Here is a 26,962-nt window from a genome sequence, read left to right on the forward strand (position 1 = left end):
ACATCCCCAATGTACAATAAGCTTGAATAACTTCATCTGAAACTGAACATCTATAACAGGCTAAGTTTGGAATTTTTACTGTTTGAGTAGCTTTTCCTCAGTTATTCATTATTCTTTCAACTGTAACCTTTACACTGTTAATTACAACCTCTTTGCTCATCATTCTTCTATAGATTATCTACTGTTACATCAATTATATTTTCTTTGTTCCCTATTTTTCTATGCTGGACAAGATTATTATTATTTCATGAATTAATGTATGTTAGATATACAGCAATGGTTAAGTTTAATGCAAGTGTCATAATTTAGAATCTTGGTATAGCATGAGGGTTAAAACTTAGTCACTGTTAAAAATGATAGTTTATCACAGGTTTGTTAAGGTAATTATGTATGAATCATTCATCGTATAGTTCAACTGTTGTGAATTGGCACTTGTATTACTCATTATGTTACTAAAACCTTCAAAGTTTTTATCAGTATTATTATATCATAATATCTAGAAATGTGTGGAAAGTTCTGGGCCTCAGCTAGGCTATTTATTAGCATTTAAGATGTAGTTCAGTTAGACAAAGTTGATGAGAGATATAAATCTAGACTGTGTGTTTGTAAGTTTAGCCATAAAGAGCATATAGTGGCTTTTGTTTTTATAAGAGAAATGACCACATATTATATTGTAACAACACAGTAGAAAAGAAGTATTTGCCTTGTTATTGTATTTTAAAGCAAGTGAACAAACCTGTGTGGGTGTTCGACAAAAATAAACATTTATTAAAAGTTCTGGATACAACTGTGATAACAATCTGTGTAACACAAGTGAAATTATCATTCACTGTATTGCAATAACAGAGCAAATGGGTTCTAGAGCAACTGAAACAGCATATGTGGACTTTAAAGAAAAGAGAATTACATAAAGCTCTGGATACAACTGTGGTAATTAAATGTTTAACAAACATTTGTAAAATTTTTTGACTTGTTTTTAATATATTATTTTAAAAAAGTGGACTGATTATCTACAAATATCAAACCTATTTTTGATATTTTTAAGTCACATACGCCTAATGTAAAGGATCCAGACCATGCTTATATAAAAACCTGACAATGTAACATTTTTGTTAGATTATTTTCTAAATTTCATACTATACAATATATCTGCTATGTTGTTGTTCAATAAACACTTTTTTAATTCAACAAAATATTTAATTTTCTAAATATCTGTGTTATACTATTAATTACACTCACTTTATTCTTCATCATCTTTCCTATGCTATCCTTTACAACATTATCTGCTGCTGTTAGTTTCTGTGTGACTTCTTGTTGAATCTGATCCTTTACATTGTCAAAAAACTTTGTCAGATCTGTGAGAAAAATATCATATTATTTTATAATGTTACTAAACTAGAAAAAAATTTAACAGATGTATACTACCAATATTTAAATTTATTTGAACTAGTAATACTCTTCCAGATTCTGGGTAATATTCTAGTAATAAAAAATACCTGTATTGAAGTTTTTCTTTAAGCTACAATAGTAATATATATAAACAGATACTCAAGATTTTGTATGCACTTCATATCAAACCTTAAAACTTACCACTAAAAAAATTACACAATATTTTCACCACTGAAGAGATAGGGGAAATTACTTACTTTTACATAACATGTATTATTCTACCTTCTTTGGTGCATTTTTAATTAAATAAAAATTATTTAATGCATTATTATCATTAGTATAAAATAGCAGGCTTAAGTGTCTTCAACAATAGACAGCAAGAAAAAAGAAGATTGGGTAAATACTTTATTTCTTTTTTTTCCATTTTATTCTTTATGTATAATTTTTTATATAAAAGTAACTAAAACATAAAAACAGGGATCTTTATATGTTACTTAAGATAAGAATTAGGAAAAGTTAACAATAATAACAATATAATAAAATTTCAAGAAGCATTCATGTGACCACTGTGTAGGTAATGCAATTTGATAGTGTAACATGAGCTGCACATGCCCCAAGTGACTTTCAACATATGATGGCATGCATACTAATTAAACACAGTTATTAAAAGGTAATAAAACAGTAAATTTTAATTATAAATAGATGTATACTGTTACAAGATTCATCCTACTTAGGATATTGGTTGATTTAGTGTTTTATGGCACAAAGCAGCTAGGCTATCTGAGCCAAACATCCGGTAAAAAGGTAAAAGTATAGTAAATGTAGTAAAATTCATAAAAAGAAATGAAGGTAAAACAAAAAAGCATTTAAAAATATAAATAGCATAAAACCAATGTTGACATCTAGTCTACAATATTAAGAGACAAACTACAGTAAGAGAAGTTGTAAAGGACTTTCTGTAGCAAAATGATAATTATCATAACCTGTCAGGAAGACTAACGGATAAGTACAAGAACCACCGTCAGTCACCCGAAGCAGGCCTTTCCAGTCCTGGTTCTGAGTTGAGTGTCATCATGGTCATTGTCAAAAAGTAATAAATGTTTTGAAAGACGTGTAGCAAAATTTTAATAATAACTCACCAGGATGACTAACGGATAGTTCAAACAGCAGTGTCAGTCACCTGAAGTTGGCCTTTCCAGTCCTGGTGTTGAAATATTTCATGTTATGCCAATTTCTAATTTCAAAGCAAACTAGAGAGACTGTGATTCTTAAAAGGGAACCAAATTAAAAAACTTAAATGACATTAAAAAGATTAATGGCCTTTAATAAACTAAACTTTATCAAGGTGGATAGTGTCACCATCACCAACAACAGTTTAACATTACGGACAAACCTTGGAACCGAACATTTTCAAAATGGTACCATCGTTGAAAGTCGTAACAATGGCAAGAAAGTAAAATGTGGCTTATTGTGATCTGAGTGTCACACAGACTACACACTGGTGCATCAGTTCCAGATAAAAGAAAACGATGTGTTAAAAAACTGTGACTAATGCGTAGTCTATTTACAACAAATTCCTCTTTCTTATCCTTATGGAAGCAAGACGGCCAAGGTCCAATATATGGTTTCATTTGGAAAAGCTTGTTTTTGCTTCGTTCACTCCAAGTTGACTGCCAGCTGTCACAAAGCCAAGCCTTGAATACAGGACCATAGTCCATGTATGGAATAGGCACAGCGGTGATAGTGCTAGAGCAGATAGATTTAGCTGCCGTGTCTGCAAGCTCATTCCCATGAATACCAACCTGGGCTGGTATCCAGAAAAACTGGATAGAAGTAGATGTCAAAGAGAAATTGGCCAGTCGGTTTTGAATATCAGCAAGAACAGGGTGTGAACCAAAGTGAAGTGATTCCAGGGCCAGTAGAGAACTAAGCGAGTCAGTATAAATGGTGCAGTTGGAGAACTGCTTAGCTTCTATATGATCAAGGGCAAGAGAAATAGTTCACTGTTCAGCAGTGAACACAGAAGCTGTAGAGGAGATTCTGCATCCAACCACCGAACCACAAAAATCCATGGCAGAGCCCACAGAGTCACATGATTTGGAACCATCCGTATAAATAGGAATGGAAAGATTGTTCAAAATATGTTCAGTAAATAGAAGACGGTACTTCCAATCAGGAGTATCTGCTTTTCTCAGATGACTTAAAGAAAGGTCACATTTGTGGACTGTAATAAGCCATGGTGGGATGGGCTGACCAGTGGATACTGCAATGTTATCCAAGGACAGACCCAATTCATCCAACTGTGCCTGGATATGAAGGCTAAAAGGAGCAATGGCAGTATGGCCCACAGAGGAAGGAAAACACAACCCCAGGTGGGATGCTTTGGTAAGGAACGAAGTTTCAAAGCATATGGTAAAGACAGTTGAAAAGGGCAAAGGAGGTTCATAAGAATCTACGTATAAGCTCTGAACTCGGGAGGTGCAGAAAGCCCCAGTGCAGAGCCAAAGTCCGTGATGATGAATGGGGTACTGCATCTTTAAGGCTGAGGGTCTGGCAGAGCCACAGACCAGTGATCCATAGTCAAGCTTTCATCAAATAAGAGCAAGATATATCTTTAGTGCAGAATATCAATCCACTCTCCAAGTGCTGGTAGAGAGGACATGGAGGATGTTCAGTACTCTTGTAGATTTGACCTGTAGCTGCTTAATGTGTGGTATAAAGGTCAGCTTATGATCAAAGATAAGTCCCAATAACTTGGTCTCAGGGACCACAGGCAGCGCAACTTCACTGATACAGAGTTCAGCATCAGGGTGTATACCCTGTTGGCAGCAAAAGTGCATGCAAATGGTTTTAGAGTGAGAGAAATTAAAGCCGTTTGCCGTGGTCCACTTCAGTACACGATTGAGGAGAGTTTGTAGCTGCCACTCAATATATCTCATGTTTGACGACTGACATGAGATGTGAAAGTCATCGACATAGAGCCCATTCGCAACAGCGAGAGGGAGTTGTTGAGTGATGGCATTTATCTTTATACTGAAAAGTGTGACACTCAAAACACAGCCCTGAGAGGCTCCAAGTTCCTGTAGATAAGAATGGGAAAGTGTCAAACCCACACAAACTTAGAATCTCCTGTCCATTAAAAAATTGTTAATAAAAATGGGTAAATGACCACGTAACCCATATGTATGGAGGTCTCATAAAATGTCATACCTCCATGTTGTGTCACAAGCCTTCTCAATGTCAAAAAATATAGATACAAGATGTTGTCATTTCAGAAAAGCTTCTCTGACTGACGTTTCAAGTCGAATCAGGTGGTCCATGGTGGAGTGCTGTTGTCAGAACCCACACTGGGTGGGCGAGAGGAGGTTGTTTGATTCAAGGAACCAAACAAGACGAGCATTAACCATCCTCTCTAAAGTCTTACAGAGACAGGTGCCAGGCATCAGGAAAAACATTTTCCTGCCAGATCCAGTTAAAATCAATCAGAAGAATATCAAGAGAAGCAGGAGATAGATGGCGCAGCATGTCGTAGTGTACATCATCTGGTTCAACCGATGTACTGCCAGACCAATGAAAAGCCAGTTTCAGTTCCACCAGTGTAAAGGGACGATTATAGTCAAAGAGACAATCAGCTCAAAAAGAAAGAGGTGATCGCTCTGCCCGAGTCCTGATGGTTAAGAAGGTGGAGGAAAAAGCAGAAGTTCCAGACACCTGGCAAAAGCTTTCACCAAGAGTATCGGCAATGCTCCTCATATCAACTACTTCCTGGCAATCAGAGAGTAAAATCAAGAGGGGAACAGAATTGTATTGTGCACTGACCTTTCAAATCTTGTCCAATATGACTTTGAAACTGGTGGTAGAAGATATGCCAGTTGTGAACTGAATCCAAGATTCCTTCTGGCTTTGATGTCTTACCCATCTAGCATGTGCAAGGGCCTGCTGGAAAGCAGTGTGATTTGAAAGTGTGAGATACCTACAGAAAGTATCCCAGGCCTGTTTTTGAGCCTTCCGTGCCATGTGGCAGTCAGGATTCCAAACTGGACAAGGATATAGTGGAAAATGTGTTGAGGTTTAAGGAATACATTAAGCAGCTTCTTGTATAATACAGTCAGTTACAGCTGCCACACAGTTACTGTCTATTGATGGCTGACAGATGACGGCTGAGAGTAGTGAAAGTGACTCAGTCCGCCTGATCCATCTTCCACTGGGGCACGCGGGTTGGGTGGCATCAACCACGGCCAGTCTCTCTCAAAATTATAGGAAAATTATTACTGCCTCGTAGATTATTCTCAACTCTCCATGAAAAATGGGAGAATAATGAAGGGGAGCAAATTGAGAGATCAATAGCAGTAAAGGACTGACTAGGTGCATGAAAATAAGTAAAATAACCAGTATTAAAAAGAGAAAGGTTGTGATCAGAAAGCATACGCTCTACAGAGCGACCCCTCCTATCAATACCAGCACTTCCCCAAAGGGGATGATGTCCATTAAAGTCCTCCAGGATTAGAAAGGGAGATGGCAACTGTTCAATGAGAGCATCAAGGTCTGATTGATCATATGTTTCTCCAGGTGACATGTAGAGGGAACAAACAGTGATGGTATGACCCAAGGAAACACTTATGGCTACGGTCTCCAAGGGTGTGTTGAGTAACAAAGACAGGGTGGGCACATGCTGATCCACCAGCAGTGCCACTCCTCCATGCACTCGTCCATCACACAGCCTGTCATTTCTGTACAAAGAAAACTGCCAAAAGGTGACTGTATCAGCAGGTTTAAGAAGTGTTTCCTGTAAGGAAAGACATACAAGATGGTAAGAAGCAATCAGTGTTTTGATGTAATCCAGATTAAAATGTAAACCTTGACAGTTCCATTGTAACAAGGTGGCCATTTTTAACGACAGGTAGGTAAAGTGGCTGGAGAACCCTTCTTTTTACGACCTTGTCTTTTTTCCTTACTGTCCTTAGTCAGAGGAGGTCTACTGACCTCCATGGATCCTGCCCTGGGTCGACTGGGCAAGTCTTTGTTGTTGAAATGGGAATCCAGTGACTGAGGATATGAACGAATTATTGTTTTGCATCTTGGTGTGGGAGAAGAAGATGTATCCGAAGAAATGCCTGTACCTGGAACCAAAGGGCATGGATCTTGGGGTTTATTGGAATGTATGGAAGGGACAGATATGGGTGTAAAGTTGATTCATCAACGTTTTTAACCATGGAGGTCAAAAGGCTTTTCATTTGTTTTGAGAACGATTCTCTTGAAGGCACAGAGAGATCTGTCTGCACTCCCACTGTAGTTGTGAAATGAAGTGCAGCAGCATGTGTCCAAGATGAAGTGGTGGACAGCAATTTAAGCCTCAGTATAAGTAATATTATGAATTGTTTTCAAACGATGCACCTCTTTTTCCTCCAACCATTTAGGGCAAGAACAAAAGTAAGTTGGGTGAGAGCCATTGCAATTGACACAATGTGGGTCCACTTCATACTCATAGATATCATGGTCCTTGCCATCACAACGAACACATGTCAAGGAACCATGACATGATGTCTTTGAGTGACCGAACCTCTGACACTGGAAACATCGAAGAAGGTTTGGAATGTACGGCCGTACTCTGCAATTAAGATAACCTGCCTTGATGATAGCAGGTTCATGTGGTGATGTAAATGTTAAAACAAGGATGTTGGTTGGCAATGTAACTCCATCTTTGCAAGTGGAGATGTGCTTCACTGCAAAAACTCCTTGAGTGGAGAAGCCAGCAAGAATCTCTGACTTTGGGATGTTCTTCAAATCCCTCTCAACAATAACTCCTCATGATGAATTCAAAGTAGCATGAGGTGTAACCTCAATAGGTATATCCCCAATTGCCTTTGAATTCAAGAGGAGTTCACTGTGTTGAGATGTGGATGTTTCCACCAATATGTCTCCAGATCAAAGCTCCTTTACTGACTTTGGAGAGCCAGCAAGTCCCTCCAGTCCCTTCTGAATAAAAAAGGGAGACACTTGACCTAAAGGTTTCTGTGATAGAGAATGTAGGATAAGAAAATGAGGTACAGCTGGTGATGTAGATGTTGAAGATTGCTGATCAGAATCTTCAAGATGTGGTAATTTACCTATTGACTGTTTTTTCACTATTTTATTCAAATTTGTATTTGGAGGATCCATAGGAAAAAAGAAAATTTCGGCGCCCACTGATCCCACCCACCATGGAGCCCTGCAAGGGAATGCACTACAATGTCAAGCAAGGACACTGCAGCAACGCCAGGGTTTGGTGAGCACTATACCTAAACACCAGTATCAGACACAATGTCCACACACCTGTTGAGAACTTCCAACACTGTTACTTGGTTGACTCTAGCCCAAATGGAACAGCCGACTGAACCAAGGGGAGCCACCCAAAGTCTGCCCATCTACAGGGATTCAAGGTCAAATTGGTGTGTTAGAGTTGGACCCCTCAACCACCAGAATCCTTTCCTCCACTTCACATGTCGCCACGCACAGCAAACATGTGTTTAGATCTCAGAGACGGTAAATTTAAAAAACAGAACCTTCTCTAGGAGGTCCTCACACCACGTACTGGAATTCACACCAAGGGGTACTTTGGATAAACAAAAGTAGTTTCACATTAGAATTTGCAGTCATTCTAGAAAAAAATGGTAATTTAGATTTATTTATTTAGTTTACTAAAAACACTTCACTAAAAATATGATTTAGTTGTATGTGAAAGACTTTTAAATTCTGTGAAGATTTAAACACTATATTGAAAGTTAGAAGTATTAAGTCCATAAAGACTAAATGAATACAAAGAGGTCATGTGGCTGGTCAAACTGACCAAGCCTATGTTGAGAGAGTTATACTTTGCAGTGAAATGACTATTTAGTGAAAGATCTTTTACACAGAGACTATGCAAGAAAGGTTTATCTTCATGTGCTTCAATAAGATTTGCAATAAAGTAAATCTCTCTGGATGAGTGAGCAACTCTGAGGTGTCAAATATGCACCTACATATAAAATGTTTACATTTAAGTGAAAATAATATTTTATATTTCCACTTCTTCAACAACTTTTCAATCAAAAAACATTGATATTTGTCATTTCTGCTGGGTTCTGACGAGACTTGACTGTAAACACTATTTTTTTCATAATTTTTTTGCCCATCCCAAAGCATAGGTTTGTAACTGCAAGGGAATAATGATTCTTTGCAAATATAAGTACAAATGTTTTGTTTCTCAGGTTATGTTCCTTCTCCTTCACATACTTTATTAGATACAGTTTAAGTTCCCATCTGTTTTTGATCTCACAAATGAGTATCTGAAGCAAAACTAATGATAGTTTGGTCTGAAAAAAGCTAGAGGCTAAGTTTAAATATCATTGTACAGTGAATATTATAAACTAGTTAATTACACTGACAAATGGTGAAAAAGTGGTGTGAGAAGTAATTTATGGGCTTATGGATAAATTAACAAGAACCAATTCAGACAGACAACAGAATGTAGTAGAAAGTTTAGAAAAGTTAGGAACATACAACATACCTAGAATTTTTTTTCATTTACATATTTTTTTTCACTGCTGAATACTTTTTCATATTAAATAACTTTTTCTGGAATATAATGCACTTTTCTTCAATAAAAAACTTATTAGGTTATAAAAGTAAGGTAATGACAACAAAATAGCCCACTCATTCGAATCCTTATTTTAAAAAAAAAATGTATTATATATAAATTAAGTTTGACTAAAATTACCATTAAACAAATACCTAGTCTGATTAGAGATGAGTGATTAATTGAATTAATAAGTCACTCATGACTCATGAGTACTGATTACACAGATAAGTGTAAAGTAAAATTATTGATTAATTAAAATTAAATCAATTAATGTCTTGAAGATAACAGAATAATTAAATTTACTCTTTCTGATTATTATTTTCACTTATTCCAACTACTGAAGTCTCATGTAAGAATAACAGATTACTTGCTACTAATTAATTAATGAGCCTAAAATTAATCTACTATACAATTAGACTAATCATCCAGTTCTGAGCCTGATCTAATGCCATTTTGAAAAATCAGTTCATAGATCACCAATAAATCTTTGTCATTTTATGTGGTATATTTTAAGATCCAAGTTGTGATGTACTGACTACTGTAATAGGGAAAATATAGCATGAAAATGTAGTACATTAGATGAAACTGACTGAACATATAAAATAAAACTTTCTGATAAAAATATAACAAAACTAAAAATCCAAGATAAAAGAAACTACTTGAAAACTGACTGGATACCTCAAATGAAACTTTCTAATCAGCATGTATTTTAATGTTTACTCAAACAAGGGTGTCACAATACAAAAAGATGATACAAAAACTAAATAAAAGGATATTAACTCTTAAGCCTAAACTAGATACTATTTAATGTGTCCTATGTTTCATGTAATTTGGTTATATATTTTTTGTGGAAGAAAAAAATAAATCAAAGGATATCAGTTATACTACTCAGATACAAGTGGGTTAACTAGAATATAATTTGATTGGCAAGACTTGCCCAAGGGAGAGTATCCACAATAACAGATTTAACTATGTGAAATTTTGTAGTAAATTAATTAACATGTTACTTAGTGAGCAACACTTTTTCCAAGGGATTATAACATCAGAGGCATTTGGCATTTTCTTGTACAATACTGTATACCCACAATTTAAATGATATCTAAAACAGTAACTGTTTAGAACAGTTTGTTGTCAAGGGTGCTGTTATTTTTATCAGTCATCAGATCATCAGAGGGTAAGATGGATCCTGCAGTCTTTCACCCTACCAAGATGGGACTAACTGATCTCCCTATGGTCATGGGTCAAAGGTCATATCATCATCATAAGTATAGTTACTTTCAAAATTTTATTGAACTACTATTTTATGAATGTACATCAACAAGTTTAATATCAAACGTATGTTGCAATTCAAATTTTACAATTATACAATAGTTAATTTTTTATTCTAAAAGAAAATAAAAAACAAACCTAAATATCTATTTTTGTGTGTCATAGTGTGTTGGATGCAGCATTAGTTCTGATTAGATGTTTGTGATGTTCAAATATAAAGTCTATTGTTTCTTATGAATTAGAAACTCAACTTACCAATACTGAAAAGCTAAAATATAAAATAAAGAACATTTTACCTTTTATATTTGCTGAAATATCACTACAGTTGGTTAATCACACATAGTGATCTCACCTATCTCTTTCCAATTTTGGAAATACTTGTTAACATACACCTACTTCTGTCTATGATGCATGAATAACCAATCAAAAGTGGAAAATGTTCTCCACATGGTACTTTGTACCTCTGCAAAGTATTTACGTGGAAAACCCTTTCTTCGACTGGTAAATTTTAAGGGTAAAGTACGAGATTACTGAGCCCAAAATATTATTCTTTTTAGACCCAAATACATCTTAATTACTAAGCCTGATACAATATAATGGAATTCTATGGCATTTATACAGTAATTTCTTAACTTTTTTTTATTTCCAAATTTATACGTGAAACAAAAAAAAAAAATCGTAAGTTCATAACTGGAAGAGGTAATTGTTTTCTATATTTCTAGAAAAATAGCTAAACTTTATTAAGAACTGACTTGTAAACAGTAATTACATATATAATGTACTATACTCAGAATATGACTATTTTACACAATGCTGGACCACTATAACACAGCCAAGACAGGACACTTTGCAAAGACCAGTTTTCTATAATTGGATACAGTAACACACGTGTGCATGCACTACATCATTCAAATTCTGTTACATTAGTCAAACACTGTTGAAAGGTTACTACAATAAAAATAACAAAACTTTACATATGTATAATGTTATGGCATTTCAGTTATTTATACTAAACATTTATGGGTTTTTTGTTATAAGATGTAGTAATTCTAGAATGTAAAAAGCTTAATTTATATCAATTTCTTTTATTTTTATGGTGTTCATGAGATTGATTAATTCAACCAAACCCATACTGTGATGTAACAGTGAAAATAACAGATAAAATAGTTTTTTCTACAGAAAACATTGATAATAATTTAAAGAATATTAGGAAGTTAAAGATTTTGCATGTAAAATGTGATAATTTTCTGTTGCATAAAAGTATCTTAATCTCAAAATCAAAATTACTTTGCATTCTGGATAGCCAACATTCAAAAATAAAAAATATGGATGTGCAAATAATTAATTAAAAATGCTAAAACTTAATTAAAAAATTTGATCCTTTGTGTACAAATTTCTTGTAATGTTTAACCGAAAATATGCAAAATTTTGTGAAGGTAAGTGTACCTTATAAAAAGTTGCAGTATAACTACTTTACAGTTACTTCCGTGATTACAGGCTGAATGGAATCCACCTACCCGTATTAGAAGAGTTAATGACAAATATTTGACTATTTCATGATAGCAGTTATATTTAGGACACTCATTCTATTCTTTTATTGTGAAGTAATTTGGCATTTCTCTTTCTCATCATTTTATGAACAAATTTTAAGTAATAGTTGATTAAACTAGAATCATTGTTAGTGATAGTGTTCCTATGTCAGTATATTTCCCATTTTATGAATTAAATTTTCTACAGATAATTTTCCATGAATCCGAAATAAATACAATGGTAAGCAGAGGATGTCAAAGTGGTGGCATTAGACTTTCAAATACTATTTCAGGAGTTCTCAACAAAAAACATTTATTCTACAGGATTTCCAGTACTGAAAAATGCATTTACAAATTTTCTGACTTTCCAGAATTTCATTGAACTGTTTCAAACCCTGCTTTTAAAGTCATTAAAGAAAGAAAATATGAGTGAAGTACAAAAAAAAACCTCTCAGAAGCACTTGAAGAAGAAAACAGAAATAGAATGACTACTGAAAAATCAAGAAACAAGAGAAAATCAAGAACTAGACATATGTTATAAAACTGTCACAAAATAAATTTTAAAAAAAGCTTGGAAAAAATAAACAATTTACAATAGAAAACAAATTTCCAAAAACTGTAAAAAGAACTGTATCCAATATGCAAATAAGACAAAAAAAAAAAGAGTATCATTAATTACATAATAGTCATCCTGTAAAATGTATAAACTTGCATCTAGGATGATGACAGAAAGATTAAGGGAAAGGTAGAAAAGAAATTTAGAGGGGATCAAGATGGTATTAAAAAGATATCTAACAAAAATATGTTTTTAATCTGAATATCCCAATAAAAATAAGTTACAAAAAAGTTGTACTCCTTTTAAATATACTTCTAAATCATTATCAGACATACTGAATATAAAGAGGTTGCTTTAGATATTAAAAAAAATGGTAATTAGGAAAATAATGTTGAAAATGATAAAATATATTCACAGGAAATCAAAAGGTATAATACAGATTATATGGAGTTGAACTAAACACTTTTGGACACAAATCTCATTTTATTTATAATCTATGTAAATAATTTGGTACAGGAAAGGATGATGAAGAAATCAAGATATAAAGTGGTTGGTATAAGATTTGCTGGTTGAAGTTGCAAATGAAATACTTGCAGCAACAGATAAAAATGAAGGACTGAAATTGACGAAATGATAATACTAATCTTTATAAGTAAGAATGTAAAAACTGATTAGAAAGAAACAAAGGAAAATTAAAGAAGTAATGCAAAAATCAGAGAATAAAAGGCTGAATGATTTAATCAACTAGTTTAATAAAATTATGAATAAATTGATCAAAATTACAATAAATTGCATGACAATAATCAAGTAATCAAATTCAGGGTTTCCAACTATTGCAAGCATTCACATAACCAAAATATTGTCCCTAAACTTCCTTGTCTTGTCAAAGTTACCAAGGTTACCTGCCATTTTCATTAGTTTTTAGCTGCTGACTAAAGGGAAGGCAACTGACTGAAATCACCCATCACTAACTTATTTTATGAAATTGTTGACAGCAGTAGTGAACTGCTAAATGGAGGGAAAAACTACTGGTTGGCAACATACCCTGAACACCATAATATATATTAAGAGAGGCATAAATTAATTAATTATCAAATACCACCTATCCCCCACCATTATAATATTGAACACGCATCTTAGTCAATGAGCAAACTAAAGTTCACTATTCACAACAGTACATAATGTTCATAATTCAGAATCTTTCAGTCAATGCTTTTCACAGTGATTCAAACTGGATCATTTTCTCTCAAATTTTCTTTCAGAATACAGTACACATGCAAAGAAAAATAAACTCTGAGAAACTGTTATCAGATGAAAAAATCTGTTGTTAAAAACAACTAGATCATGTGACAGACATAACCATCTAACTTAATAAATGTTGTGTCTCATACATATGCCTGAAAAATTAATGATACAAAATATAAGTAAAAACAGATGACAGTTCAACTAGTAGCAATGCATGTGACAGCAATTAATATAAGCCAAAATAATAAATCAGAATTAAAATTACTACAAAGACAGAATGGCATACCCAAGTTTACTGTAATACAATCTGAAGTATATACTGCACAAGGTGCATAATAGCAGTATTGTTTTTGGCAATATTTATTTAACTACATGTGCAGGAATTTTTGACAACAAAGTTAATACTGAGTATTATTTAGTATATTTTAATACTCTTTTGTATTCATGTTTAATATTTATTACTTAAAGTGCAGTAATTGCTTTCAACTTGCAACAAACATACAGATAAATAGGATAAAATATATCTCAGTGTTAATACCCATACCAGCCATCCAAAGATATATTTTTACTTCAAGTGGGTTTCTCGTTTTTGTCAAATATTCAAATAACAAATGCACTAGTAGTTTAACTCTATTATTCTTAGTCTAAATAAATCACCTCAGGTGTGAAAACAAAACAACAGGTGTGGCCAAAAAAGGATTGAGGATATGACTTCTTTTATGAATTTTTTGGTTTAACTTTGGGCATTAAGGTTGGTAAAATATGAGGCTTAGCTAACTGATGAATGAATATTTCCTGTAAATCCTTATCAATGCTATAAATGTAGCTGCTAGTTTGACCACTACTTTTGATTTCATTACTTTAAGTTGCATGCTTAATCCTTTTTGGGCCACACCTTTTTTTAAAACTATATAAGGTGTTTTTAATTAGATGTAATGACTTTTTGTGAATACACATAAAAAACCATGCTGTGACACTCTAAAGAAGTGAAACATTAGCTTTAGGATCAAGATCTTAATATTTGGAATAGATATTTGCTTTACAGAACTAATAAGATTCTTTAAAATACCTGATGGTAGTTTTCTACTCTAAAGATTCCTCTACACTAATGTCACAGAACTTAAATTAACAGTTTCTTGACATCACCCTCATGTACTTGGTATAGCCATATCAAGCATCATTATTTATGCTAATTGCTTAAGATAATATCATGTGATGCTAAATGCTTTTTAATTATGATAATTGCATAAAATTTAGCAAATGTGCGATAAAAATTTTACAATAAATAATTAATAATAACCATTCACTCATATGATTCTTTTGAAAACTTGAACTAGAAACTGCTTGTTTATTTTGTTTGGCCTAAACAATACTTACATTTCAGCACAACTTTTCACCTTATAATTGTTTTGCTCTAACTCACTGATCTTTAACTTAAGTGACAAAAACTAAAAATGGTCCACTTTTACTTTTAAGTGAAGCTGTAGTGAAAATATAAGAACCCACAAGCTTACATGACTTTTTACATAACAATGTGGAAATGTTTTCTTTAACTTTAAGCATTTTTGTTGAATAACTTCGCACACAGTTTTTATACACCAAACATTTAAATACCTACAAATACGATTCTTAAACAAAATTATTTATAATGTTTTCATATAATATTTTAGTTATAAAAATATTTTTTGAGAGATATATTTTCATTATACATGTGTTCATGTGTACAGAGAGTTATACACTGAGAAGTTCTAATATGTTAACTATTGTAATACTATAAAACATTTTTATAGTCAAATAAACTTACTTGGGAGAACTAAATTTTTTATTTCATTTTTTATGGCTTTATCTAATTTGTTGCCAACAGCTAAAGTTACTGCTTGAGAAAGTGTTGAAGCTTGTCTTTCTAACCATTGGCGGTCGGAGTCTTCTCTTTTAGTAAACAGGGTTTGCATTTTTGCAACTGATTAACTTATATCAAGGTATAAAAAACAGAATACATATGTATGAATTACATGCCCATAAACCTCACTCTCTAAAATTATTAATAAAATTTAAAAAAAACTTTCTTTATTTCACAAAGGCAACTGGCGATACGCCCAGTTAACAACATTTCTTCTGATATATTTTCAGACATGTTTATTGACTTTAGATCACTGGTCATTTTTGGGTTTTCCTCGTACTCATTTACCATATAAATGTAGCATAAAGATTTTACATGTTTAATTGACAGTTAACATGAAAATAAATAAACTAATAGTGATGACACTGTACAAGTTACTCTGGAAATAAAAAAAAATACTTCACAATGAAAGTTACTTAGTTTTCAAGAGTTGTTCCAATTGATACTCTTCCTTAAGTAGTTGAAAAAAATGTTGATAATTCCAAAACACATCCTGGACAACATTTTACTTTAACAAAAATGAAAGGATACATTCAGATTGTGCCTGTTTTGTTAACACATTTTCAACTCTGGAACATATAGAACTGTCCAAACGGTCCAAACGTTGGACTTGGTTGTGAAGTGCCTTATGTTGCTGAATTTGTTCTCTCAGTATAGACTGAATTTCCCGTATCTCAGATCTCTCTGCATGCATCAGGTCCATCATAGCAGACACCTTACGTGACAATCCTTCAACAGTCACTTCCAGTCTAATGTAAATTTGAGTTTATTATTTGAGGTCATACTAAATTTTAAAACAGAAATTATACCCTTATAAAAGATACAAATAAGTATTCAAATGTGTGCATGTGTGTATATACCACAATACCATTAAAAGATCTAATTTTTGTTTTAAATTCATCAATAGAACAATACTGTTATCCTTTTATAGAGCTGGAAAAAGAAAATATAATTCCAAAAACATAAAAGATATATTAAATTTCTGTATTTATAACAATTTTATATTTTTCAATAAACAGGTTTTTAAACAAGTGATAGGAGTTCCAATGGGATTTAACAATTCAACTTGTGTAGCAAATTTATATTTATATTACTATGAAAATATATTTATTGAAAACTATGCAAATCCAGATATTTTTACTTTAACTAACAGATATATTGATCATTTAATTAGCATAAATAATTCTGAAATATACAATGTTATTGACACCATTTATTGAGCAAATTAAAAATTGAAAATACTTCAATTTCTAATACAGATGTGCTTTATTTAAATTTAAAAGTTAAAGTCATTAATAAATATTTTATCAATATAAATATTTTTGATAAAAGAAAAGATTTTTGATTTTCCAATTTATGGTTTACCCTCCTTACATAGTAATGTGCCATACCCATCTATTATAAATATCACAACTTCACAGTTATTCAGATATTATAAAATTTGTGATAAGGTACAATATTTTATTAATAATGTTGATATACTGATACAAAAATTAATAATTAATTGAAAATTAATAGTTAATAGTTAAAGAAATTTTAAATAAAATTATTAAATTATTCCGTAATAAATACAAAAAGGTATTAAATAAATACAAAGAAAGTAAAATCAGAAAAATTCTACTAAAAATTATTTTTACTTAAAAATAAAGTTATCTAAGAACTTGGCACTACTTTATGCATATGTACACCTTAAGCCACATATAAAAGCATGACAGTTACAGTCAGCTATCACTTTACTAATGTCATTTTAATTAGTGCCTCTACCATACTGGTGACAGGAATGCTAACCTAAAGAGGTAAGTTTTATCTTTCTTACCCCCAAATGGTAGTACCTTATTTTTGTTTTTATTTTTTCATTTTATTTATTTATTATTTTTCATCTTTTTATGTTTAACTTATTCTTATTCTTATTTTAACTTGGGAGAGCAGTCACCTTCCCACAACTGTCTGTAGGCAGTGAAGGGTGATGTAGATGTGAGGCATTGTGGGCTTGAGCATCAACATCTCAATCTCCTAATTTCTAGTCTAATTGTGTCTATTTCTTGTGTGAGAATAGCAAACTGGAGGTTAAGACTGATAGATGGTGTATCCCCCCCACTGCATTGTGGGTCCTCCTTCTGCAGTCACTTCCAAAACCAAGGATAAACTTTATAATCCCATGTTGCAGCTTGTACCCTAGGATCCTTTTTTTTAAAAATATGCAGGATATTGTATTTCATGTTAATGTATTCTGGTTTATGGTTTGAAACTTTATGGCTATAATATACCTAATTAATTGTAATACTAAGTAGAACATGAAAAAAAAATTGCTATTACCTAGGCTCATGCCATAAAGTAGCCAGTTATGCAATGTGCCCAACCAACAAAAAACTGAACCAAATCATGTTTATCATTACTCTGCTGATTTCTCAAAACTTAATTCTCTTACAATACCTCCTAAGATATCAAATCTAGATGAAGCAAAACTGTAATCTTATAACTATATGCAGGAGTAATTCTGAATTTTTCTGTTGTTAAATCTAATTTGGCAACTTAAAATTTATGAGCTATTCTTTCATCTTTGTTATTTCACAACATAATTAGTTCTAGCATTTACTTATCTAGTTCGTTCCAAAGACTCTCAAAAGGATTTTTGCACATGTATTTTAAACTGTCTAATTTCAGCAACTTTAATCAGCAAAATCAATCTTACAGTTGTTTGAAAGTAATACCAAAGGTTGAAATACTACTTTTTGTTATGAAAAAATTTAATTATAGGATACAACCAGCAAAAACTAAATTTATTTGTCAATTTGTCGTAATGCATAGTTGCATAAACATTACAGTTTGAATAGAAAATGAAAGTTTATTATTTATTAATGAAATAACTTCAAAATTCACGTGTCTTCTACAATGTAAACGTCTGTTACAATAAACTTAAAAATAAATCAACCTGTAAATAAGTATAGCCTCATGCAAAATCAAACAAAAGAAGAATGCAAACTAAAACAAGAAAAACTAAAATAAGATGAGAAAACAATGTCAATATATATTCAAAAACATTTAATGCAATAAATTAAACTGCACTGAATAATATTTTTGCAAAAAGCAGGAATGAGCCTGGGTTGAAAAACAATAAATTTTAACAGTATACCCTGGAACTAAACACACAAATGTCTTCTAAAGTAATGGCCAGGCATCACCCAAGGCCTACCAGAAACTGTACTTTTAGATGCAATTCCTACCTAAGAGTATTTTGAGACCAAATTCAGAATTCATTTTAAAGTAAGAAAGGTGAAATATACTTAAAAACAGCCAAATACAGTGTTTCTCCGACAATAAGACCTACACATAAAATAAGACCTAGTGTGATTTTTGGGGATAGTTTTAATATAAGCCCTAGTTAAGAGTGGCAGGAAGAGGAAAGAAATAAAAAAAAATTAATTTATTAATTAGTTTAATAGTTAGTTAATTAGTTTGTTTAAGTATTAATAAGTTAGTTTAATAGTTTAATAATAGTTTATTTTAAATGGTTAGTTTAATAGATTTACTTTAACTTCATTTTTTTAATATATCAAAATAAGACATCCCCCGAAAATAAGCCCTAGTGTCATATTTTGGAGTGAAAATTAATATAAGCCCTGTCTTATTTTCGGAGAAACACGGTAAGTATTTTCCTTCACTTAAATTGTTTAAAATCTGTTTGGATGAAACTATACAAAATAAAGTCACCATAACCACTTCTTCCTTGTTTTTGACAGCAGGTACTATTGGTTCTCATCATAAGTTAATGTTAACTTAATATCTTGATCAATATGGGGGTTAGATCAACTAATTATGCCCAAGTCACATAAATTAAAGGTAACTTCAGAAATTAAATGCACCTGATAGGCATAAACCTAAAGATTTTCAGTAAAATTAAAACATAATGCATTGCCAACACAAGTAATATGGTATGCACTATTGTACCTAGGCCTGCAACAGATCTGAACCAAGGGCCTGTATGAAACTTCTTTTTGTTAATAAATTATGATTTTCTATTTTGTAAATATGCATACCTTCCTAATGAAGTCGTACAGAATGCTCCCAATAAAACCATCCATCCACCGAAACTTAGACAAAATTTTGTTAATATCAATAACTTTCTATTTTTCTTCAAACAGACTCAACTCCATTTGTTCTTTCTTCACTAATGCATGTTTCCTGGATCATGTTTACATCTTTCCCATCAACAATCTTTATTGTCAATACCTATAATGTCAATTCAGCAAATGCAATCAAGCATTTAATAATTACACTTTGCACCAGTAGGCTAGACTTACAAGTTTGGAAAACAATATTATCATTATTTTGGGAAACATCACATCTCAAACACTCCTGACACTCTAGCAACCAGCAGCAAAAGCATGTTAGTTAATAGAAACAGCCAAGACTGGTTACCAAAAGGCACTCTGAGTTACTCTCTGTGTTCCGATCAACTTGCCTGCAGAGACTGGCTTAAGAAAAAGTTCGAAGTCCTTATAAGTCAATAACTACACAAAGTCAAAAGGTGTATCCAGTTGAAGATTTTCAGCTACAATTTCTACCTTATTATTATTATTAATCATCTGAGTTAAACCTATTTATAGTACAAATAAGCCCCCCAATAATAATAAAAAATAAAATGTATTTATAAACAAAATGCACATTTAATATGAATTGAACTGCAGTGCTGTTAGAATGGCTACCGACCCTGAGAATATAATCTCACGCAAAATAATATTTTCCAGAAATTCACAAAAATCATAGATAAAACCCCATGTACACACAAACCACTAAAAATCACAAAAATGGATGGAATTCTTAACCTACATCATTCAATCTTGACTTTCAAGATTTTATTGTATACCCATATATTATTATCCTATAACTGTACTACATTTGACCAGTATCATCATCATATCCAAATTATCAATTGACTCCAGTTTAACTAAGTCACAGTATCAGTGTACTCAATAAGAAACATAATTATTAATTTATATTTTTGACCAATAGGAAAACTACTCACCTATGCAAGTTGTATCTACCGCTTTCTTGGGGGAACGTATGAGTACTCTCTGTTGATTGTGATATCTCTGTTCTACATCAAAACAAGATGTTTCTTTTTACTGATCTTTTATTTGTTGCTATAATAGTTGCTGTTTGGCACTCATAGCCCTTGGTAAATTATTTATGTCAAATTCTCCTTATCACACTTTAGAAGTTTTTAACCACTACAGATGTAACTTTTAATAACATATTAAAATAATTAGTTTTTAAAGAATTAATTCTCCCAGCACAGGCCCAGTCTATGTGACCAACCGTACACTCATTTAAACTATTTTTAGATTTAATACTTCTAGTTTTCAATATAGTGCACATCTTCACAAAATTTGGAAGTCTTTCAGTTAATATTACAAGTCTTTCACACATCAAAAATCATATTGTTTAGTTTTACTGCCTTTTGTATTGCCCTTGGAACTGTGTCCAACTACTATTCGCACCATGTAATGTAAATCACTCACGGCACATGCAGCTCACATTACACAATTGAATTATGTCACCTATGAGCTGCTACAACTTAGTACAAGCTGATCACATGCATGCCTCATGAAACATTTGTCTTACATTATTTTTATTTATTTTACTTAATCTAATCTTAACTAGCCTAACAAGATCCCCATTTTTACATTTTATTTACTTTTTAATTATACTTACAATAATAAATATGAAAAACAATAAATAAAAAATTTAGCAATCTTCATTTTTGTTGTTGACTGTTGAAGAGTTAACCTTAATTTTTTTTACACTAGTGATAATAATGCACTTAATTTTTATTTAATTAAAAATGCACCAAACAATATAGACTAATAACATGCAAAAGGTAGACAAATTTCCTTACATCTCAAAACTTATCTGACTTTCTAACTATGCAACAAGATTCATAACAAATTCATCCAAGCTAGTCATTAACTTTCTCACAGGAATGATATTGGTACTCTGAGTGAAACTGATGTTTAATTGTTCAGAACATAAAATTATACAATACACTGCTGGCCAAAATCTTAAGGCCAATGAACATGAAGAAAACATATGCATTTAGCATTGTTAGACTCAACCACCTATTTGAGCAGAGCTTTAAAAGATGAAAATAAGGGAAAATAAAAATAAAAAACTTTTTTAGCATTTAATAGGGAAAATGTAAAAACTATGAAATTAGCCTAAATACTAGCTGGTTAAAAGTGTAAGACCATACTGAAAGAAGCGTTAATTGGTAAACACATAATGAAATTTAGTCATTTGTGTTCAAGCATTAGCATTGTCAACATTTCCCACTGACATCTCCTGTGTTACATTGGGTAAAAACATGGAAAAAACTAAAATGTTGATAGAGTTTGAACGTTGCAGAAATGTCGAGCTGCAAAAGCAAGGTCTCTCTCAACGTAACATTGCTGGTGAGATTGGGCGTACTAAAACTGCTGTTGCAAATTTCATAAAAGACCCTGAGGGATAAGGAATAAGAATTTCAAGTGGTCGGCCCAAACAGCAGCTGGCTACACTGGCATGTTGGAGAGAGCATCCTTATTGACTGAAGGCCCTCGCTTGTGTGGAAATGACTGGACCTTTCAGCAGGACAATGCTGCAATCCATAATGCCTGCAGGACAAAGGACTTTTTCATGGTGAATAATGTGATTCTTTTGGACCATCCAGCGTGTTCACCCGAACTGAACCCTATTCAAAATGTTTGGGGGTGGATGGCAATGGAAGTCTATAGAAATGGACGTCAATTACAAACAGTGCATGATCTTCGTGAAGCCATCTTCACCACTTGGAATAACATTCCAGCCAGCCTTCTGTAAATGCTTATATCGATCATGCCAAAAGTTTTGATGGGTTGTGGATAACATAAGGAAGAGACACTTACATGTGTCATGTAAGTCATGCTAGGAGAAATACAGAATTTTTTCTAATTGCCTCATAGAATTAAGAACTTAAAACTTATATACTATTAAAATATGGATTATAAGCTAAGATATTATGATATTCTAATTGGTATAATGTAAACAAAAAGTAGCTTAATAAAATTTTGAATGTTAAACACTAAGACCTCGTGTCATGCACAGTAAAGGAAATGTGACAATAGGGTTAACCCTTTTGCAACAGGCTCAGTTTAATATGACAAGTTTGTCCACACATCTGTACACATCAAGTATTTGCACCATAACTTTTAATACAGCATGTATATATTCACAAAATTCGGTAGACTTTTAAAAATATTACAAGTTTTTTGTAGACAAAAAATCAGATTTTTTAATAAAATTATTTTCCTAAAGTTTGGTTGTGAAAGTATTGAATGTGTCTCATAACTAGTCCAAGTGCAAAGTGATTTCCTGTTATGATTAAAACCTCTTTAGTCTCAAAAATCTTGGGTATTATTTGTGTTATATCTAACATCTCCTAAGTATACTTCAAATGTTTGTTTTCAGTAAGACTTAATATTTTATGTTATTTTATATACCCTAATTATTTGGGGTCTGTCAACTGACCAACCTTGTACCCATCACAAAAAATTAGGAAATAAACATAAATTATACTCTCTTTTATTTTTTTTAAGCTAGAATGACTGCATATTATAACACCAAAATACAAATGTTTAGTCTAAGTACCTTAAGTCTCATAACGTTATATATCAGGTCATCCCATAAGCAATGTTGCTTTTTGGGATAGGATAAATTTAATTGCATATTTCTTGGTTAAATGAAGTTATTCTCAAAGTCATATGAGTTATATAGGATGACTTGATAGCATTAAGTGTAAGCCAGATCCTTTCTTCACTAGTTTTTGTTTTATTTATTTTAGAAGTCCTAAATTAACATGGAGGTGTCAGAGGAGCACACAACATTTTACGAGTTCAGAAAAGAGAAAAGTGCTATTGAAACTATGCAAAGCATTCAGAATGTAAGGAAGTGTCACAGGTGGTTCAATAAGTTTAGAACTAATGACTGCAATTTGACAGGTGCAGCTCGCACTGGGTGCCCTGTTGAGTTTGATAATGACCTGCTTCTAGAACATTTGAGGAGGATTGTGCTGCAACTGTCAAAGAATTAGCCAAGAAACTTAATTCATCTCCTTCTACTGTCCACTTGGCAGAGTTTCAAAATTGGGAAAATGGGTACCACAAGTTGTCTGAATATAAAAGAACAAATAGACATCTGCACATCTCTTCACTCTTGGGAACTTCAAGATTCATTTTTGAACTGCCTAGAGACTGGAGATGAGAAATGGCTACTCTGTCATAATGTTAAGTGCCACCGACAGTGGGTTAGTGCAGAAGAACCATCTACACTACAGCTAAAAGCAAATCTGCACCCTAGAAAAGTTTTGCTTAGTGTTTTGTGGGATAAAGGTGGTGTAATACCCTTTGAGTTGTTACAACCAAACCAGACAATCACTGCTGAGAGATATTGTCAGCAACTAGATAGACTGAACACTGCACTAAAAAAAAGGAGGGGGATCTGCTCGGGTGATTTGGAAAGGAGTTGTTTTCCACCAATGACAATGCATGTCCTCACTCTGCTTGGATCACTTCCAGAAAAGCTGAAGAGCTTGGCTGGGAGAAACTTCCCCATCCCCCTTATTCTCCTGATTTCGCTCTTTTAGATTACCATCTTTTCAGAAGTTTGCAACATTATATGAATGAAAAACAGTTTACTTCTATGGTTGAGTTAAAAAATAACCTTTGTACCTGATTTTTTTATAAGCATGGGATTGAAAATGGGGCATATTAAACAAATTTTTTTTGCATTTTATACATATACATATATATATTCAGTTGAATAACCAAAAAAAACATCAATAACTGTAATGATACCACAGAATTCCACTATAATTTATTAAGCTTAGTAACTAAGATATATTTAGGTTTAAAAAAATATCAAACTTTGAGGAGACTAAAGACACAACCTACCTTCTTGAAACATTGGTTCAAAAGAATGTAGTAGCATTTTCACAGATCAAAATGGCTGAGAAAACTACTAGAGGGACATCCTAAGCTGTCGACTGGTTATTCACAAGTCATATATTAAAATAAATGTACACAAGGGACCATTTTCAAAAATGGAAAGAGTTCAACAGGCCCACCATGTTTGATTCAGCACATAAAAGCCATATCTCAGCAAAATAAAAAGATACAATGTTCTTATTTTATATTCTAGCTTGTTAATATCAGTATTTTGAGTTCTAGTTTGTTCGAAATTACACACTTAGTATTCTGACATCATAAACATCTAATTTTAAACAATGCTAAATTCAACACATTGTGTGACTCATTAAAATCTGTATTTAGGTAAGTTCTCTTTCTATTTATTCTTAAATTAAAAAAATTAACTCATATATAATATTAAGGTTTGAATTATAATCTACAAATTGATGTCAAACTTATTAACATACATTCTTAAAATTGTAGTTCAATAAAATGATAGCATGACCTTTGACACATCACAAAAGGGTTAATTAATTAATGCACTGAAAACCACAGAATAATAACATGCAAAAAATTGCCTATAATTAACTTTTTTGGCTTTCTAAAATATGTCATATGAGCATTTAAAAAGTAATCTAAACACATCTACGGGATTTCCATGAGAATAAATCTGAAACTGAATGATGAAATAGATAATGTCATGTACAGGAAATACTGGTTTTCTGTTAGTTATAAATAATACAGTATTACACTTCAGCAAGAACCATTAGCAGTTTTTAAAACACAGGATGTGACAGATAGGCATGGTAAGTGGTTCTGATTTTCTAGTTTATGGCTCGATAAATAAAAAGATAACTTCCAACGTTACTGGCACGACAAGGATATCCCACCAAAGACATTTTCTACACGACACAGTGGAGAAAGTTCCATCATGATCTGGGGTGCTTTCTCCTTCCATGGAACAATGGAGCTTCAGGTTATACAGGGCATCAAACAGCAGCTGGCTACACTGGCATGTTGGAGAGAGCATCCTTATTAACTGAAGACCCTCGCTCGTGTAGAAATGACTGGACCTTTCAGCAGGACAATACTGCAATCCATAATGCCTGCAGGACAAAGGACTTTTTCATGGTGAATAATGTGATTCTTTTGGACCATCCAGCGTGTTTGCTCAAATTGAGCCCCACTGAAAATGTTTGGGAGTGGATGGCAAGGAAAGTCTATAGAAATGGACGTCAATTACAAACAGTGCATGATCTTCGCGAAGCCATCTTCACCACTTGGAATAACATTCCAGCCAGCCTTCTGCAAACGCTTATATCGTCCATGCCAAAAGCGAATGTTTGCAGTTATTCGCTATGATGGCCGTGCACCTCACTACTGAGACATCTTGTTGGACATTTCCTACCCTGTTTAGGACTTCTTTTTGGTATGGTCTTACATTTTTTACCAGATAGTATTTCAGCTAATTTCACAGTGTTCACATTTTCCCTATTAAATGCTAAAAAAGTTGTTTTTTTTATTTTCCCTTTTCTTATTTTCATCTTTCAAATCTCTACTGAAATAAGTGGTTGATTCTAACAACCCAAAATGCATATTTTTTTCTTTATGTTTTTTGGCCTTAAGATTTTGGCCAGCAGTGTATAAATAGGCTAATGTAAAGGTAAGGTAAAAGAAAAAAAAGAGAGAACTAACCTATTCACAGTCATTAAAGAGTATGTAGTAATGGAAACAGGAGAAAGTCAATATCTGGAAGAAGAAGAAATTACAGGAAGATGAAACAAACATGCAAGGAAACTAAGTATGGTAGTTCACATGCTCATTTTTACAAACCCCTCCAATGGATGACAGAAGCAAAGAGCCAGTGTTGAAATAAAGTGTCAGATTTGGTTAAAGAAAACTTTAAGGACAGTCAGTCAGTGAGAATCTATATATACAGTGAAGCATAGGCAAAATGGATAAGATGCTGTATAACCATTCCATGACAATTCTATTAGATATCTCAGGTAAATGATGAATTCCAAACAACAAATAAATGGGAGTGTGAACTGTAAAAAGGAGCAAGAGTAGACCAAAGGACAATGAATCATCTGGATGGAACAGTAAAAATTATCTGGAACAAAATGAAAATAACATGAAGAAGCTGCAATGGCATCCACATTATATCTCCAACAGCCACTGGCAAAAACAAGAAGTAGGACTTAAGCAAAATATGGTACAAGGAACAAGAGACAGAGACTAAAAAAAAATCAAAGGCAAAAAATATAAGGGCATGGAGATTAGTATTTTGGTCCCAATCAGGAAGAGCTGTAACACAAGGAGAAAGATGAAAGCAAAAAAGAACAAAAAAGGATAGAAAAGACAGGACAGGAGAATACATGAATAAGAAAACCTCAAATTATTAGGTAGATATGCACAGTAACCAGCCACAGCCAAAAACAGTAAACGTCAATCAAACAGCCAGCAAAACAAATTTGAAAAGATGTGGAATAGGAG

The 26,962-nt window shown here is 32.7% G+C and overlaps 1 protein-coding gene across 1 annotated transcript in view; it reads right to left on the minus strand.

The window, feature by feature from the left end:
• Nucleotides 1-26,962, minus strand: part of Ge-1 (Enhancer of mRNA-decapping protein 4 homolog Ge-1) — a 157,723-nt gene that overhangs the window by 26,878 nt on the left and 103,883 nt on the right. Inside the window, exons 17-20 of the mRNA XM_076474774.1 lie at nucleotides 20,512-20,583; nucleotides 16,017-16,234; nucleotides 15,390-15,545; nucleotides 1,240-1,355 (exon numbers count right to left, since the gene is read on the minus strand). Of these exons, the coding sequence (XP_076330889.1) occupies nucleotides 1,240-1,355; nucleotides 15,390-15,545; nucleotides 16,017-16,234; nucleotides 20,512-20,583 (562 nt within the window). The remainder of the gene's footprint in view (nucleotides 1-1,239; nucleotides 1,356-15,389; nucleotides 15,546-16,016; nucleotides 16,235-20,511; nucleotides 20,584-26,962) is intronic.

This window comes from Tachypleus tridentatus, chromosome 13 (genome assembly GCF_004210375.1).
Source record: "Tachypleus tridentatus isolate NWPU-2018 chromosome 13, ASM421037v1, whole genome shotgun sequence".
Lineage (NCBI taxonomy): Eukaryota > Metazoa > Arthropoda > Merostomata > Xiphosura > Limulidae > Tachypleus > Tachypleus tridentatus.